The sequence below is a fragment of the Salvelinus namaycush genome, chromosome 34 (genome assembly GCF_016432855.1).
Source record: "Salvelinus namaycush isolate Seneca chromosome 34, SaNama_1.0, whole genome shotgun sequence".
In the NCBI taxonomy this organism is placed as follows: domain Eukaryota; kingdom Metazoa; phylum Chordata; class Actinopteri; order Salmoniformes; family Salmonidae; genus Salvelinus; species Salvelinus namaycush.
The window spans coordinates 28,112,645-28,126,670 of record NC_052340.1 but is presented as its reverse complement, the minus strand read 5'-3'; the positions used below and the strand labels follow the sequence as shown (position 1 = coordinate 28,126,670).

The 14,026-nt window shown below is 43.7% G+C and overlaps 1 protein-coding gene across 1 annotated transcript in view; it reads left to right on the top strand.

Moving 5' to 3' along the window:
• LOC120029093 (CUE domain-containing protein 1-like) overlaps positions 1–13,418 on the top strand; it is a 48,783-nt gene extending 35,365 nt beyond the window's left edge. Inside the window, exons 2-10 of the mRNA XM_038974395.1 lie at positions 2,250–2,888; positions 3,631–3,758; positions 4,727–4,853; positions 4,996–5,272; positions 5,605–5,676; positions 10,089–10,178; positions 10,326–10,419; positions 10,598–10,720; positions 10,876–13,418. Of these exons, the coding sequence (XP_038830323.1) occupies positions 2,577–2,888; positions 3,631–3,758; positions 4,727–4,853; positions 4,996–5,272; positions 5,605–5,676; positions 10,089–10,178; positions 10,326–10,419; positions 10,598–10,720; position 10,876 (1,224 nt within the window). The 5' untranslated portion in view covers positions 2,250–2,576 and the 3' untranslated portion in view covers positions 10,877–13,418. The remainder of the gene's footprint in view (positions 1–2,249; positions 2,889–3,630; positions 3,759–4,726; positions 4,854–4,995; positions 5,273–5,604; positions 5,677–10,088; positions 10,179–10,325; positions 10,420–10,597; positions 10,721–10,875) is intronic.
• The last annotated feature ends 608 nt before the right edge of the window (positions 13,419–14,026 follow it).

Below are 14,026 nucleotides of genomic sequence, written 5' to 3'. Positions count from 1 at the left end.
TTTCTGTTTCAGCTGTGGAGAGGTAACCTGAAGGTAAAGGATCTTATGTTTCTTATTCTAATGTTTACTCTACGTAGCATAAACTTTTATAACTAGCAATGTAAATATGTATCAAGTTCTACTACAGGCGACAACCAGATATCAGAGTACGGAGAACCCATGTTAACGTCTAGCCTAGGTGTGAGCTCCCATAACAACTGGCATGAAACTAGGCCTACTCAAGTTTTGAATTTAACATTACGCCTAGCCTAGGAGTGTCAAACATACGGCCCGCTTTAAGTTTAAAAAAAAGTAAATATACTTTAGAATGACTAAAACCAAATTGAAACTGTGTAGAAATGATAATGGACCTACATTCATACAGTTTCTTGACTGTCCAGTTCGCTAATAATTACCTAAATGAAGCTAAACAGTCAAGGAGCAAAACAATATATGGAGGACTATTTATTGCACATTTTGACGGCAAGGAAATCGAACCAGTTTTCAGTGCGGCCCAATGGACCTCGTTGAAGACCGAATGCAACCCCCACTGGGCAAAATTAGTTTGACACCCCTGGCCTCTGAGAATCCGGCAGAAGGTCTGGAACTGGATGTAGGCTAAACCAGGCTAACAGTTGTGGAATGGTGCATTTTTGGAAACTCCATCAAGCATGACAGACCTTGGAGTGGATGTCAGCCAATGCTCAACATCCAGAGAGAAGTCAGATTGGTGGCAGATGGCCAGTCAGAAGGTCAATAGGTCATAGACTGGTATGTTGCATGATATGTCAAGTTGGAGCCATTGATTTTAGAATGGGTCTAAGCTCAAAACATGTTGAAATGACTGAAAAATGAGTGTTTGGACTTTTCCTTGATATTCATCTGATACATTTCTGTGCCTTTTTGAAAAACTGTCCACACATTGAATTTAGTGTGGGTTAAATGGAAATTATTTCAGTGGTTTGAATGCCATGAAAGGGATATCTGTTTGCGTCAATGTCAAGTGAATCCTCAGTTAAAATCCATTCACTTATATCCATGATGTATTGTTTGCTGGTTATGAAAAAGCAGTCCATCTGTTGAGGCTTCCAAGGTCATTCAGACACATTGACCCCTCCTTTGTTTCTACCAGGCTTAATTCTCGCAAGGTCCTTCAATTGTGTCCGAGAGGGAAAAAGGGACCACTAAGCCTGTGCTAAATGCATCACAGATCTTTGTGTGCGTAATCATCCGCATTGACTGACGGCACCTTGCTTTGCTCTTGCTGCCTGTTTTTATTTTCCTCTCTCGAGTGTTTGCCCTGGTTTGTGGTGGCTGGCTGGTTCTGGTTGATTTTCTACTGCAGCTGTCACTCCCTCCCTGTCCTTACCCAGCCGTTCGATTAGCATCTCAGTCAGTCACTCAGTGGTCTAGTCGGTCTCATACTCCCATTAGACTAATTTGCCATGGCCTGAAGTTGTCCAAGGTAAACTGGGGGTTAAGCTGGGCACCAGTTTGTGCTTGTTGTATAGATTTGTGTGTGTGTGTGTGTGTGTGTGTGTGTGTGTGGTGCTCGTCCTCCCCACTGCTTGGCACATGGATTAATGGCATCTGTTAGCAGCAGCTTGGCCATCCATCCTACTTTCTCTGGACTGGATGTGTGTAGGGCAATATTTGGGTTCCTCCTTCAGGCGTAGTTGGCAGGACGTTAGTCCCTCTATGGCACTTACTTGGCTCTGAGAGAAAGAAACAGGCTTTGTTTTACAAGAAACTGGAAAGAGATGCACTCTGCAACTGTACATCTTGGCCTTGTAGTCTTGTTGGTGAGTTGTAATATAGGCCTATAATGTGATTCAAAATAAGGAATTTCCCTACAGTGCTGGAATGTAAAGTTTCACCTTTTCATTCAAATGCCAACTGTTTAATCTACAGACGTTATTTGTGTTGCCATGGTAACACAGGGGCCTAGCCTGACAAGGTTGAGCAGAAAGGCGGGGTGGGGACACTGTGGGGACACTGAGACACCATCTCGGACAAGGCCATGTAAAATCTTGTCGAACCATGTCAGTTTTCCCAATTGTATTTCAATGGCTCTGTGGCTGCAGCCTTTTAGCTAGTATTTGAAATGAGCCTAGCTGCTTTCTTGTGAGTGGAGCCTAGGTGATTTATTCTCAGTAGAGCCTAGGTGTTTGCTTCTGTGTAGAGCCTAGGTGCTTGTTAAAGGAAAAATCAAATGTGCGTATTACAGGTATGTTAGCTTTTGCTAACCTCCCTCTTTATCTCCCTCTCAGGCATTGACTGTTTTGGACCAGAGATTCCGGTCCCCGTACCAGACACTTGTGACGGGACGGAGGAGTGGACACAAACTAAGGACCCTCTTCGCTACAGCCAGCCGTGTTGGATGCAGCTGAATAACAAGCTGAGAAAAAGAAAGAGCACTGGACTCTCCTGCTCCATTCTGAGGACTGTCATCCATGTGGTGGTATGAAGAGACTGTGAGTCAGGAGAAACACAATCAGACGGGAGCAGATTGATAGAGGGAGAGAAAGAAAGGTAGAGGTGTGAGTGTCAAGGTGCCCTCCTGACCCCAAGGTGATAGCACCAGTCAAGGCAGCAGGATGACCAGCCTGTTCAGGCGAAGCAACAGTAATGGAGGCTCCGGTGGAGGAGGAGGGGGAGGTGGTGGTGGTTCTACCCCAGGAGAGCTCAACAACAGCCGGCCTAACCGACAGGTGCGGCGCCTGGAGTTCAACCAGGCCATGGAGGACTTTAAGATCATGTTCCCCACCATGGATTACGAGGTCATCGAGTGCGTCCTGCGCTCCAACAACGGGGCGGTGGACGCCACCATCGACCAGCTCCTCCAGATGAGCATCGACGGAGAGGGATCAGATGACAGCTCTGACTCCGATGATAGCATCCCACCAGAGGTCAGTCAGTGCAGGGTCAAGGCTTCCACATGTTTTGCTAGGCGAACCGAACAAGTGTGCTCGCGTAAGCCCTTAAAATATATTTGCTTAAAGTAGAAAAAAGCGTCAATAGTACTGTTTGTCCATCTTGAGATGCCGTAGTGAAGACCCTTGCCAGCTGGTCAGTGCATGCTCCGAGTACGCTTCCTGGTATTCTGTCTGGCCCCGCAACCTTGCGAATGTTAACCTGTTTAAAGATCTTACTCACACGGGCTTCCCGACTGGCGCAGCGGTCTGAGGCAGTCCTAGAGGCGTCACTGCAGACGCATGGGACTGCCAGCCGTGATCGGGAGTCCCATAGTTAGGGGAGGGTTTGGCCAGACGACGCTGGGCCAATTGTGACCTTTAAACAGGTTAACATTGGCAAGGTCGCGGGGCTAGACAGAATGTCTCTCTCTCTCCCCTCCTGTTCTTGTCGTAGTCTAGGTTTTAGTCAATAATAAATAATACATTGTGTATCAGTACCACACATAAAAAAAGAAGGAACTGCAACCCATGTCATCTCACTACAATATAAATAGTAAAGTAGTGCTGTTTTGTCTGCTCCAGTTACCTTACCAGACACTAACCCCCCAACCAGCTTCTCTCTTAAAACTTAAATGATTTATCTTACTGACATGACTGATTTGAATGGGTAAATGTGTATTAACGTTATTGGGACATACTCTCTCTTTCTCTTGGTCTCCTCCATTCCCTGGGCTAGATTCTGGAGAGGACATTAGAACCTGACAGTTCCGACGAGGAACCTCCCCCCGTCTACTCACCGCCCACTTATGACATGCACATCTACGACAGGAAGTACCCCGAGGCCCCGCCCACTCCTCCACCCAGGTAAATTGTCATACTATCCCAGGAGGCTGGTGGGAAGAGCTATAGGTGAACAGACTCATTGTAATGAATGGAAAGAATGGAGTCAAACACGTTGTTTCCATGTGTTTGACATGTTTGGTACCATTCCATTTATTCCATTCCAGCCATTACAATGAGCCCTTCCTCCTATATATGCTCCCTATATATGCTCCCACCAGCCTTCTCTTTACTATACTATACAGTTCAACAGATCTACAAAATGCCCAGAGAAGAGTTTAACCTATCAGTCGTCTGTCTATCGTAATTCTTTAATTCTGTATAGAATATGTGCATCTGGAACGTGAACACTGATTACTTTATGAACGGGAGGAAGGAGGGATGCATGTTCTAAAAATCCCGACAGGACCTTTTGTTTGCATGCAATCTCCTAGCCTGTACTCTATAAAGCCCAGAGGAACAGAGGAAGTGGTCCTATGGGGCCCTGGAATTTATATGTTTGGGCCTGTGGATATCACAGCCGACCACATGCTGTTATAGTTAGTCAAGGTACCACCTGGTGGCCATTTTAAGAACTGTGCCATGCTGTCTCAAGGGTGTGTGTATGTATGATTGGTGCTTGTGTATCACTGGACCAGTTAATAACAAAAATCCATGTAATTGAATTTGCTTCAAGCCCCATTGTCCATGATTTATGATTCAAGACCATGTCCACATTTGCTCTGCTTCACACCACCAGCTGAGAGATTCACAGTAATTGACTTTTTGGACTGTACAAAGTGGTGTGTTAAATGTGGTGACTGCTGCTCAAAGGGGATTTTATTGTGAAGACAAACAGACATGAATTATTATTTGTGTTTTCATGCATTGCTTACTTTTCACAGCATCAGTACACAATGTATGATGTGTGCATTTAGTTTAGTTCTAGTGTGACATGGCATATGAATCTCTCTCTAGTCTGACCTTAACCTTTTGACCCTTGTCTGACCTAGGTTTGAGGCCCAGCTCCCTCCAGGTCACCGGCAGGTCCGCAGCTACAGGAACTGGAATCCACCGTTGCTTGGCAACCTGCCAGATGATTTCCTGCGGATCCTGCCACAGCAACTAGATAGTATACAGGTACACAGTGGATGTGAAGAAAACCACACACAAAAACTGCATTAGCAGTATGACGTTATCATTAACAGCAGGGCGACATCCTGCTTACAGAAATCAATAGCAACTAAATTCAAACTCTCTTTCTCCATCTCTCCTCCTCTAGGGCTCACAGAGCAGTCTGTCCCAGCCTTCTTCCTCCTCTCTGTCCTCCATCGCCCAGCAGACAACCCAGGGAGGTGTCTCCAAGCCAGGGACTGATGGAGCCCTAGGGGCACCTGGAGGGCCAGGTGGTCCCGGGGGCATGGCAGGGGTAGGCACGGAGCAGGAGCGTAAACTGAAGCAGTACCTGGATGATGAACGCATCGCTCTGTTCCTCCAGAACGAGGAGTTCATGAGGGAGCTGCAGCGCAACCGCGAGTTCCTCGTCGCCCTGGAGAGAGGTGTGTGTCATGCACAGATACGCATACATGGTCACCTGCATGATATACTTTAACACACAGAATACATGTTCAGGACACAGTAGGCTAGTGCAGTAGGCTAGTGCAGTAGTCAAGTTTATGCTTTCTACGGAGCGAGTCAGCTACTGTTGAAAATACTCTCTCTTTCATGCTATGCTAGTTGCAAAGTCCCTTGTGTATCTCATGATGCTTCATCCTACAAAAGTTTAAATTTGGGAAGCATGTCCCACTTTCATAAAGGTTTCTTAATAATAGATTAGATGCTGCTATGTGTCCCCATATTGCGTCGTAACATCCAGCTCTCTCTGTTTTAGATCGCTTGAAGTACGAATCAAAGAAATCCATGTCCAATCATTCATCCTCTTACATGGAGAATTCCACAGCAGGTAGATGTCATTCATCCTGTTACATGGAGAATTCCACAGCAGGTAGATGTCATTCATCCTCTTACATGGAGAATTACACAGCAGGTAGATGTCATTCATCCTCTTACATGGAGAATTACACAGCAGGTAGATGTCATTCATCCTCTTACATGGAGAATTCCACAGCAGGTAGATGTCATTCATCCTCTTACATGGAGAATTCCACAGCAGGTAGATGTCATTCATAAGCTTCACCAGTAAAGGTGTGTGTGTGTGTGTGTGCTTTCTTATTCAAACACCCAATAGGCCTACTCATATCAATGACTTGGGGTTTATTTTGATAACGTCCCTTTATCACGTCCAATATCTAGCCACCTATATTTATCACTCGCTACCACTGGGTATGGTGAATGCTTCTCCAAGTAGTTGTTGACATGATAAATGGCTTTCTCTGGAGTGATTCATTTAGTATTTTATTAGGATCCCCAAATATCCGCTGCCAGGAAACAAAACTCAACAAATAAAATACATCAATAATTTTGTTATTTATTTTTTCAAAAACTGCATTGTTGGTTAAGGGCTTGTAAGTAAGAATTTCACGGTAACCTGCTTATATTGGGCGCATGTGACAAATAACATTTGATTTGATTTTGCTTTGATAATACAATACAAAATATATATTTAAAACAATTTAAGTCTCTTTAAAGTCCCTGTCGTGCTGCAAGTTTTTCTTTTATCAGTTGTATTTTTTTAATCTGTTTTTATTGCTAGCTTGAGTTACCTGGGGTGGCCCAGAGTTCCATGTAATCATGGCTCTATTTAATACTGTGTGTTTCCCAGCCTCTGTTCTGGACCTGGGGACTGTGAAGAGACCTCTGGTTGCATGTCTTGTGTTGTACCGATGCGTGTCCAACTGTTTGAACAGATAGTTTGTTACCTTTAACCCATTAACACCTCGCACAAAGACCAATAGTGATGCAGTCAACTTTGAGCCAGTAGAGATTGACATGCATACCACTGACATTTGCCCTCCGTGTACATTTGCCCTCCGTGTACATTGATTTAGATGAAAACAGAGCAGCGTCTTATCATGGACAGACCGCTTCCCATTTTAGCAGCCATTGAGCATATACAGTGCCTTCGGGAAAGTATTCAGACCTCTTGACTTTTTCCAAATTTTGTTACATTAGACTTATTCTAAAATGGATAAAAAAATATAATAATCCTCAGCAATCTACACACAATACCCGATAATGACGAAGCGAAAACAGTTTTTTAGAAATGTTTCCAAATGTATTAGTAATAAAAAACAGATCCCTTATTTACTTAAGTATTTAGACCCTTTGCTATGAGACTCGAAATTGAGCTCAGGTGCATCCTGTTTCCGTTGATCATCCTTGATGTTTATACAACTTGATTGGAGTCCACCTGTGGTAAATTCAATTGATTGGACATGACCTGTCTATATAAGGTCCCACAGTTGACAGTGCATGTCAGAGCAAAATCCAAGCCATGAGGTCGAAGGAATTGTCCGTAGAGCTCCAAGACAGGATTGTGTCTTGGCACAGATCTGGGGAAGAGTACCAAACAAGGTCTGCAGCATTGAAGGTCCTGAGTAATCGGGGGAGCCTTGGTCAGGCAGGTGACCAAGAACCCGATGGTCACTCTGACAGAGCTCTAGAGGTCCTCGTGGAGATGGGAGAACCTTCCAGAAGGACAACCATCTCTGCAGCACTCCACCAATCATGCCTTTATGGTAGAGTGGCTAGACGGAAGCCACTCCTCAGTAAAAGGCACATGACAGCCCGCTTGGAGTTTGCCAAAAGGCACCTAGAAGACTCTTTGACCATGAGAAACAAGATTCTTTTTCAGCGGCAGGTACTGGGAGACTAGTCAGGATCGAGGGAAAGATGAACGGAGCAAAGTACAGAGAGATCCTTGATGAAAACCTGCTCCAGTGCGCTCAGGACCTCAGACTGGGGCGAAGGTTCACCTTCCAACAGGACAATGACCCTAAGCACACAGCCAAGATAATGCAGGAGTGACTTCAGGACAAGTCTTTGAATGTCCTTGAGTGGCCCAGCCAGAGCCTGGACTTCAACCCGATCGAACATCCCTGGAGAGACCTGAAAATAGCTGTGCAGCAACGCTCCCCGTCCAACATGACAGAGCTTGAGAGGATCTGCAGAGAAGAATGGGAGAAACTCCCCAAATACAGGTGTGCCAGCTTGTGCTGTCATACCCAACAATGCTGTAGTCGCTGCCAAAGGTAATTGAACAATTTACCAAAAAAAGGGTCTGAATACTTATGCAAATGCTATATTTTCATTTTTTATTTGTAATAAATTTGCAAAGATTTCTAAAAACCTGTTTTTGCTTTGTCATTATGTGTTAATGTGTGTAGATTGAGGGGGGAATAGAATATGTTATCCATTTCAGAATAACACTTTAACGTAACAAAATGTGGAAACAGTCAAGGGGTCTGAATACTGTCCGAATGCACTGTATATAGGCCTTGCCTATAGAAAGCTGATGGGATCCTTCTCTTTTAAATAGAGGCCATCAAAACTCTGTTTTCTGCATAGCCTATAGAAATGTTGTGTGAACTCGTGGGCTCTCATTAAGTGTTTGATTAGATTTTCTATTACATTTCCATTGATGTCAGAGTGATTAGAGGGACAATAGAGTGCTGAGTACTGGGCACTATGCAAGTTTGGTAGGCTACTAATGACCAGCAGCATCAGAGCTTGGAGAAGCCTAATTACTATGATTAAGCGGTCATGTGGAATTTGACTGCCGCAATGACTCGTGACCGCCGGTGTGGTGGTAATACGGTCACCGTAACAGCCCAAGTCATGCCTAAGTTTGCAAATATTGTCAACAAAAAAGTTGTGAAAGTGGTTGGCAATATCGAAGGGTTTTGTTATGAACAAGCCATCTTCCTCAGTGAAGGATGGAGCTGAGTTTGCTTTTTATGCCTAGAATTTCATTTAAGGTCCTCCAGAGCTTTTTACTATCATTCTTTATATAATTTATCTCATTAATTCATTTTTTTAATTGTTTTTTGGGGGCGTAGATCATCTTTAATATTGCAGATGGCATGGTTGTAGCTTCCATCAATGTAATATATATACACTGCTCAAAAAAATAAAGGGAACACTTAAACAACACAATGTAACTCCAAGTCAATCACACTTCTGTGAAATCAAACTGTCCACTTAGGAAGCAACACTGATTGACAATACATTTCACATGCTGTTGTGCAAATGGAATAGACAAAAGGTGGAAATTATAGGCAATTAGCAAGACACCCCCAATAAAGGAGTGGTTCTGCAGGTGGTGACCACAGACCACTTCTCAGTTCCTATGCTTCCTGGCTGATGTTTTGGTCACTTTTGAATGCTGGCGGTGCTTTCACTCTAGTGGTAGCATGAGACGGAGTCTACAACCCACACAAGTGGCTCAGGTAGTGCAGCTCATCCAGGATGGCACATCAATGCGAGCTGTGGCAAGAAGGTTTGCTGTGTCTGTCAGCGTAGTGTCCAGAGCATGGAGGCGCTACCAGGAGACAGGCCAGTACATCAGGAGACGTGGAGGAGGCCGTAGGAGGGCAACAACCCAGCAGCAGGACCGCTACCTCTGCCTTTGTGCAAGGAGGAGCACTGCCAGAGCCCTGCAAAATGACCTCCAGCAGGCCACAAATGTGCATGTGTCAGCATATGGTCTCACAAGGGGTCTGAGGATCTCATATCGGTACCTAATGGCAGTCAGGCTACCTCTGGCGAGCACATGGAGGGCTGTGCGGCCCCACAAAGAAATGCCACCCCACACCATGACTGACCCACCGCCAAACCGGTCATGCTGGAGGATGTTGCAGGCAGCAGAACGTTCTCCACGGCGTCTCCAGACTCTGTCACGTCTGTCACATGTGCTCATGTGCTCAGTGTGAACCTGCTTTCATCTGTGAAGAGCACAGGGCGCCAGTGGCGAATTTGCCAATCTTGGTGTTCTCTGGCAAATGCCAAACGTCCTGCACGGTGTTGGGCTGTAAGCACAACCCCCACCTGTGGACGTCGGGCCCTCATACCACCCTCATGGAGTCTGTTTCTGACCGTTTGAGCAGACACATGCATTTGACTGGTACTGTACATACACATAATCATTTATCTTTGTTCTATAGTAATTTTTTAAGAACAAAGTCTTAAAGTGCCCAGAGAAAATTTAACGACGGCTGTAGTCACCAATTAAGACTTTACAAAAATGGTTGAAGTAGATTGTTTGTTCACTACTCAGGTTCATTATTATACTGTATGTGAATGTGTGTTACTGCGTTCGTGTTTTCGTGTGTGATCTTGTGTGATTTTGTGTGTGTCTGTGTGTGTGTGCATAATATGCATATGTTTGTCTTTTACAACTAATTTCTTTGTTTCCAGGAGAGCACTGTGCTTCGAGGTCGATGGAGGCCTGTACTGCTGTGTCAGATGACGCCATGTTCAGAGACAAACTCAAACACATGGGCAAATGTAAGGCATTCTCTACCAGCAGGCCACTCTATATACATTATTACCATCCCCTGTCTCTCTCTGGCAATGGCCAGTTAACGAACTCAATCACTAGAACAGCATACTTATGCAAACCCCCCCGATACGGTTGTCTTCTCTCCCACCTAGCAACAAGAAAGAAGCTGTTTGAAATCGCCAGATCATTCTCTGACAAGACAAAGAGAAGAAAGTTAAAAAGAAGAACGCTCCTGAAGCACCAGTCGTATCCTTCATTGCCAGTCGATACTAATTTCCAATCAGAAACATTGGATGGGTTCTGTTTTTGCAGTGATGGCTTTTTATAGAACTCAATGTTCAAGTACCACATACTGTATAATACAGATGCATATGTATCAATATCCAGGCCTTCAGGTGTTTCCCTTGACCATATCCCCTCTAAGACTGGGCACAGCCAACTCCACAGCCAACCTCCTGGAAGATGTGGAGGGAAGCCCAGAAGAGGGTCAGCCCAGAAGATCAGACACTCAGGAAGACGATGTGCCACACAAGGAGCCTTTGTCATGGTGAAAACCTGTCTCCTTCCCTGTTGGAAATTGTATCACTTTACTCTGTGTAACTACTATAACCGCTTTAATCAAACATTATTGTTGACTTACATCCTTTGTTTATAGATAGGCCTTTTGGCTGTAATCTGACAAACATGTCACCTCCATTTCAGATTCTCCAAGGCTGCACCACATCAGGGTTTCCATGGTGACAGCAGAATGACCCATGGCTGGTGGCCACGCAATACTTTGGCTCCTCCCTCCTCTAACACAGACCAGCCAATCCCAGGCCCAGAAGTGACCTGGGACCACCCCCCTCGCTCAGGAGGAGAGGAAGCAGACTGCTACCACCTATCCTTAACTCTGACTGTTCATAACCGCATTGGATAACCATTATAATCTCTGTATTATAACTCTTCATTAATATATGACTTCATATGTAAAGGGCAGATGCATTAGTCTTTTGACAGTTCTTTTTTGTCGTATCAGCTCCCTTTAATCCCCATTGCAGAATGCTTGTCAGCCTTGCTGGTGATGATCTTAACATATGGACTCATCTAGTGTTACCAGTCTAATATCTTTGATATGGCTGGGGTAGGTCACTCTAGAGCCAAAGTGTGCACAAGCACCTCTGAAATGTCCCATAATAAACCATGTTCACTCCCAGTACCCATGTGTTGCTATGCCCATTTGGTCACAGTTTTAAACAGACAGTAACCAGTGATGATGTGGCAAGTTTTTAAACAACACCTCAACTAGAATCACAGCTCAATCCAAGTTCAATCCCATGTTTCCTGAAAGTTCAGGACACAGAAACAACTTGTAAACAGAGACTCTAATATTACAGTTGACTCCCCCTTGTAAATCTGGATTTGCCTCGGAGCAATTTGACAGGAGATGATATCATCAGAGACCTGTGTGTGTCAGTCAAGGGGTTGTTAAGTTGCCCTGCTCAAATGTCAACAAACCCTTCTGTTGCACCCTCCTATATCAAAGAGGCATTCAAACCTGCCAAAAGGGTCACTTGTTCCAAGCGGGTCATATTTCATCCCATATTGTTATGTCAATGTGTAACTAAATGCCAAGTGTAACCTTTAATCCCATTTCAGGAACTCTGACAAACTTCTTAAGATTTCATGCGAACTGAAATATCCCTCAAGCTAACTGACTGCCATATCTCACTATTCTCATGTCTTTTTCAATACAGCATTTATATACTAACCCTATCTCGTTGAGAGTAAGGAGGGGTGCATATTGCTGAATTCGTGTTATTAATGAGTACACAATAATATAACTAGTAGAAATATTTGATAAACAAATATGCCAGTGATCTGTGCACATTGTTGATAAACATGTGTTTTGTTATGTGGTGTAATGGGAAGTGTTGGGTATGGAGAGAGCAAAGCAGAACGTGATATGGATGATGCCTCTGTGAGGTGAGGACTGGCATTGATCTTGATTAGATGCTGTTGGGTATATCGGTAGAAAAGAGGAGAAGGCTGATGATGACCCAGCGCTGTGATATGAGTTTCAACAGACAGTCGAGCTAGATTTAAAGTCAACCCTTTGAGCCACTATCTGATTCGCAAGGTTTCACATTGATCCGTCACTTTCCCAACTATTGGAAATGATTACTGTCTTATTCTGAAGCCTTCTCGCCGAAGGGTGCTCTTTGCTCACGATCGTTAAAAAGGAAGGGACAGACGGGTGTAGGAAACTCTCTCCACCATGCTTCTAAAAATTCTGTTTTAAAATTGATGCATAAAAGTGAGCAAACCAAGTGCACACTTTAGGGAGAAGGGTGGGGAATTGGAACACCAATTCATTCACTCTACCTTCTTAAATGGATTTACATGTAAATGTTTGATTTGCTACCTCTCAATCTAGATGGCTCCATGATTGAAACGTATGTTTTTACTATTGAAATTTAAGATGATTCAAATCAAATCACCCATTTACAGTTTTTCCTTGATTTAGGAATGAGACATGTTTTAACCCCTTCTCTGTCAGGATGTTGACAGAAGACCTCATTGGTGATAGGTCATGTGTTGTATATAAGGAGAAAGGTATGTTTGTTGAATATACGGAGAAAGTTTTGTATGTACAAGTATTGATTGTGTGAAGGGAGGCTGAAATCGACCCTTTCAGTGTTCTTTTTGAAGTCTTGATGTTATGGATTGGGTTTGGAATTATGCCCCTTTGACAATTTCTGTCTGTTGTCATTTTCTTGTTTGTTAGTTTTGCTCTCAGCATTTTTCTCATATAGGTCTTCACAAACTCTCTAATAAAATGTGTTTATTGCCCTTGCCATAATGAAAAAGATTTGCCATAATGTCACCCACTCCTTTATACTGTTATTGAGCGGCAGATAGGGGGCGCCATTATCCAGCTTACTCAAACTGCCATCAGACTATCCAGACTTCATTGTTACTGTCATGCTATTCACATCAGTGGAGGATGCTGAGGGGAGGACGGCTCATAATAATGGCTGGAATGGAGCGATTGGAATGGCATCAAACACATAGAAACCATGTGTTGGATACCATTAAACTGATTGCGCTCCAGCCATTACCACAAGCCCGTCCTCCCCAATTAAGGTGCCACCAACCTCCTGTGATTTACATTCATATCCATATAGGTATTTCAAATGGGTTTTTGTAATATATACTACCGTTCAAAAGTTTGGAGTGACTTAGAAATGTCCTTGTTTTTGAAAGAATAGCACATTTTTTGTCCATTTTAAAATAACATCAAATTGATCAGAAATACAGTGTAGACATTGTTAATGTTGTAAATGACTATTGTAGCTGGAAACGGCTGATTTTTATGGAAAACTCTACATAGGTGTACAGAGGCCCATTATCAGCAACTGTTACTCCTGTGTTCCAATGGCACATTGTGTTAGCTAATTCAAGTTTATCATTTTCAAAGGCTAATTGATCATGAGAAAACCCTTTTTCCAATTATGTTAGCACAGCTGAAAACTGTTGTTCTGATTAAAGAAGCAATAAAACTGGCCTTTAGACTAGTTGAGTATCTGGAGCGTCAGCATTTGTGGGTTCGATTACAGGCTCAAAATTCCCAGAAACAAAATAATTTTCTTCTGAAACTTGTCAGTCTATTCTTGTTCTGAGAAATGAAGGCTATTCCATGCGAGAAATTGCCAAGTAGCTGAATATCTCGTACAACGCTGTGTACTACTCCCTTCACAGAACAGTGCAAACTGGCTCTAACCAGATTAGAAAGAGTGGGAGGCCCTGGTGCACAACTGAGCAAGAGGACAAGTACATTAGTGTCTAGTTTGAGGAACAGATGCCTTATTTT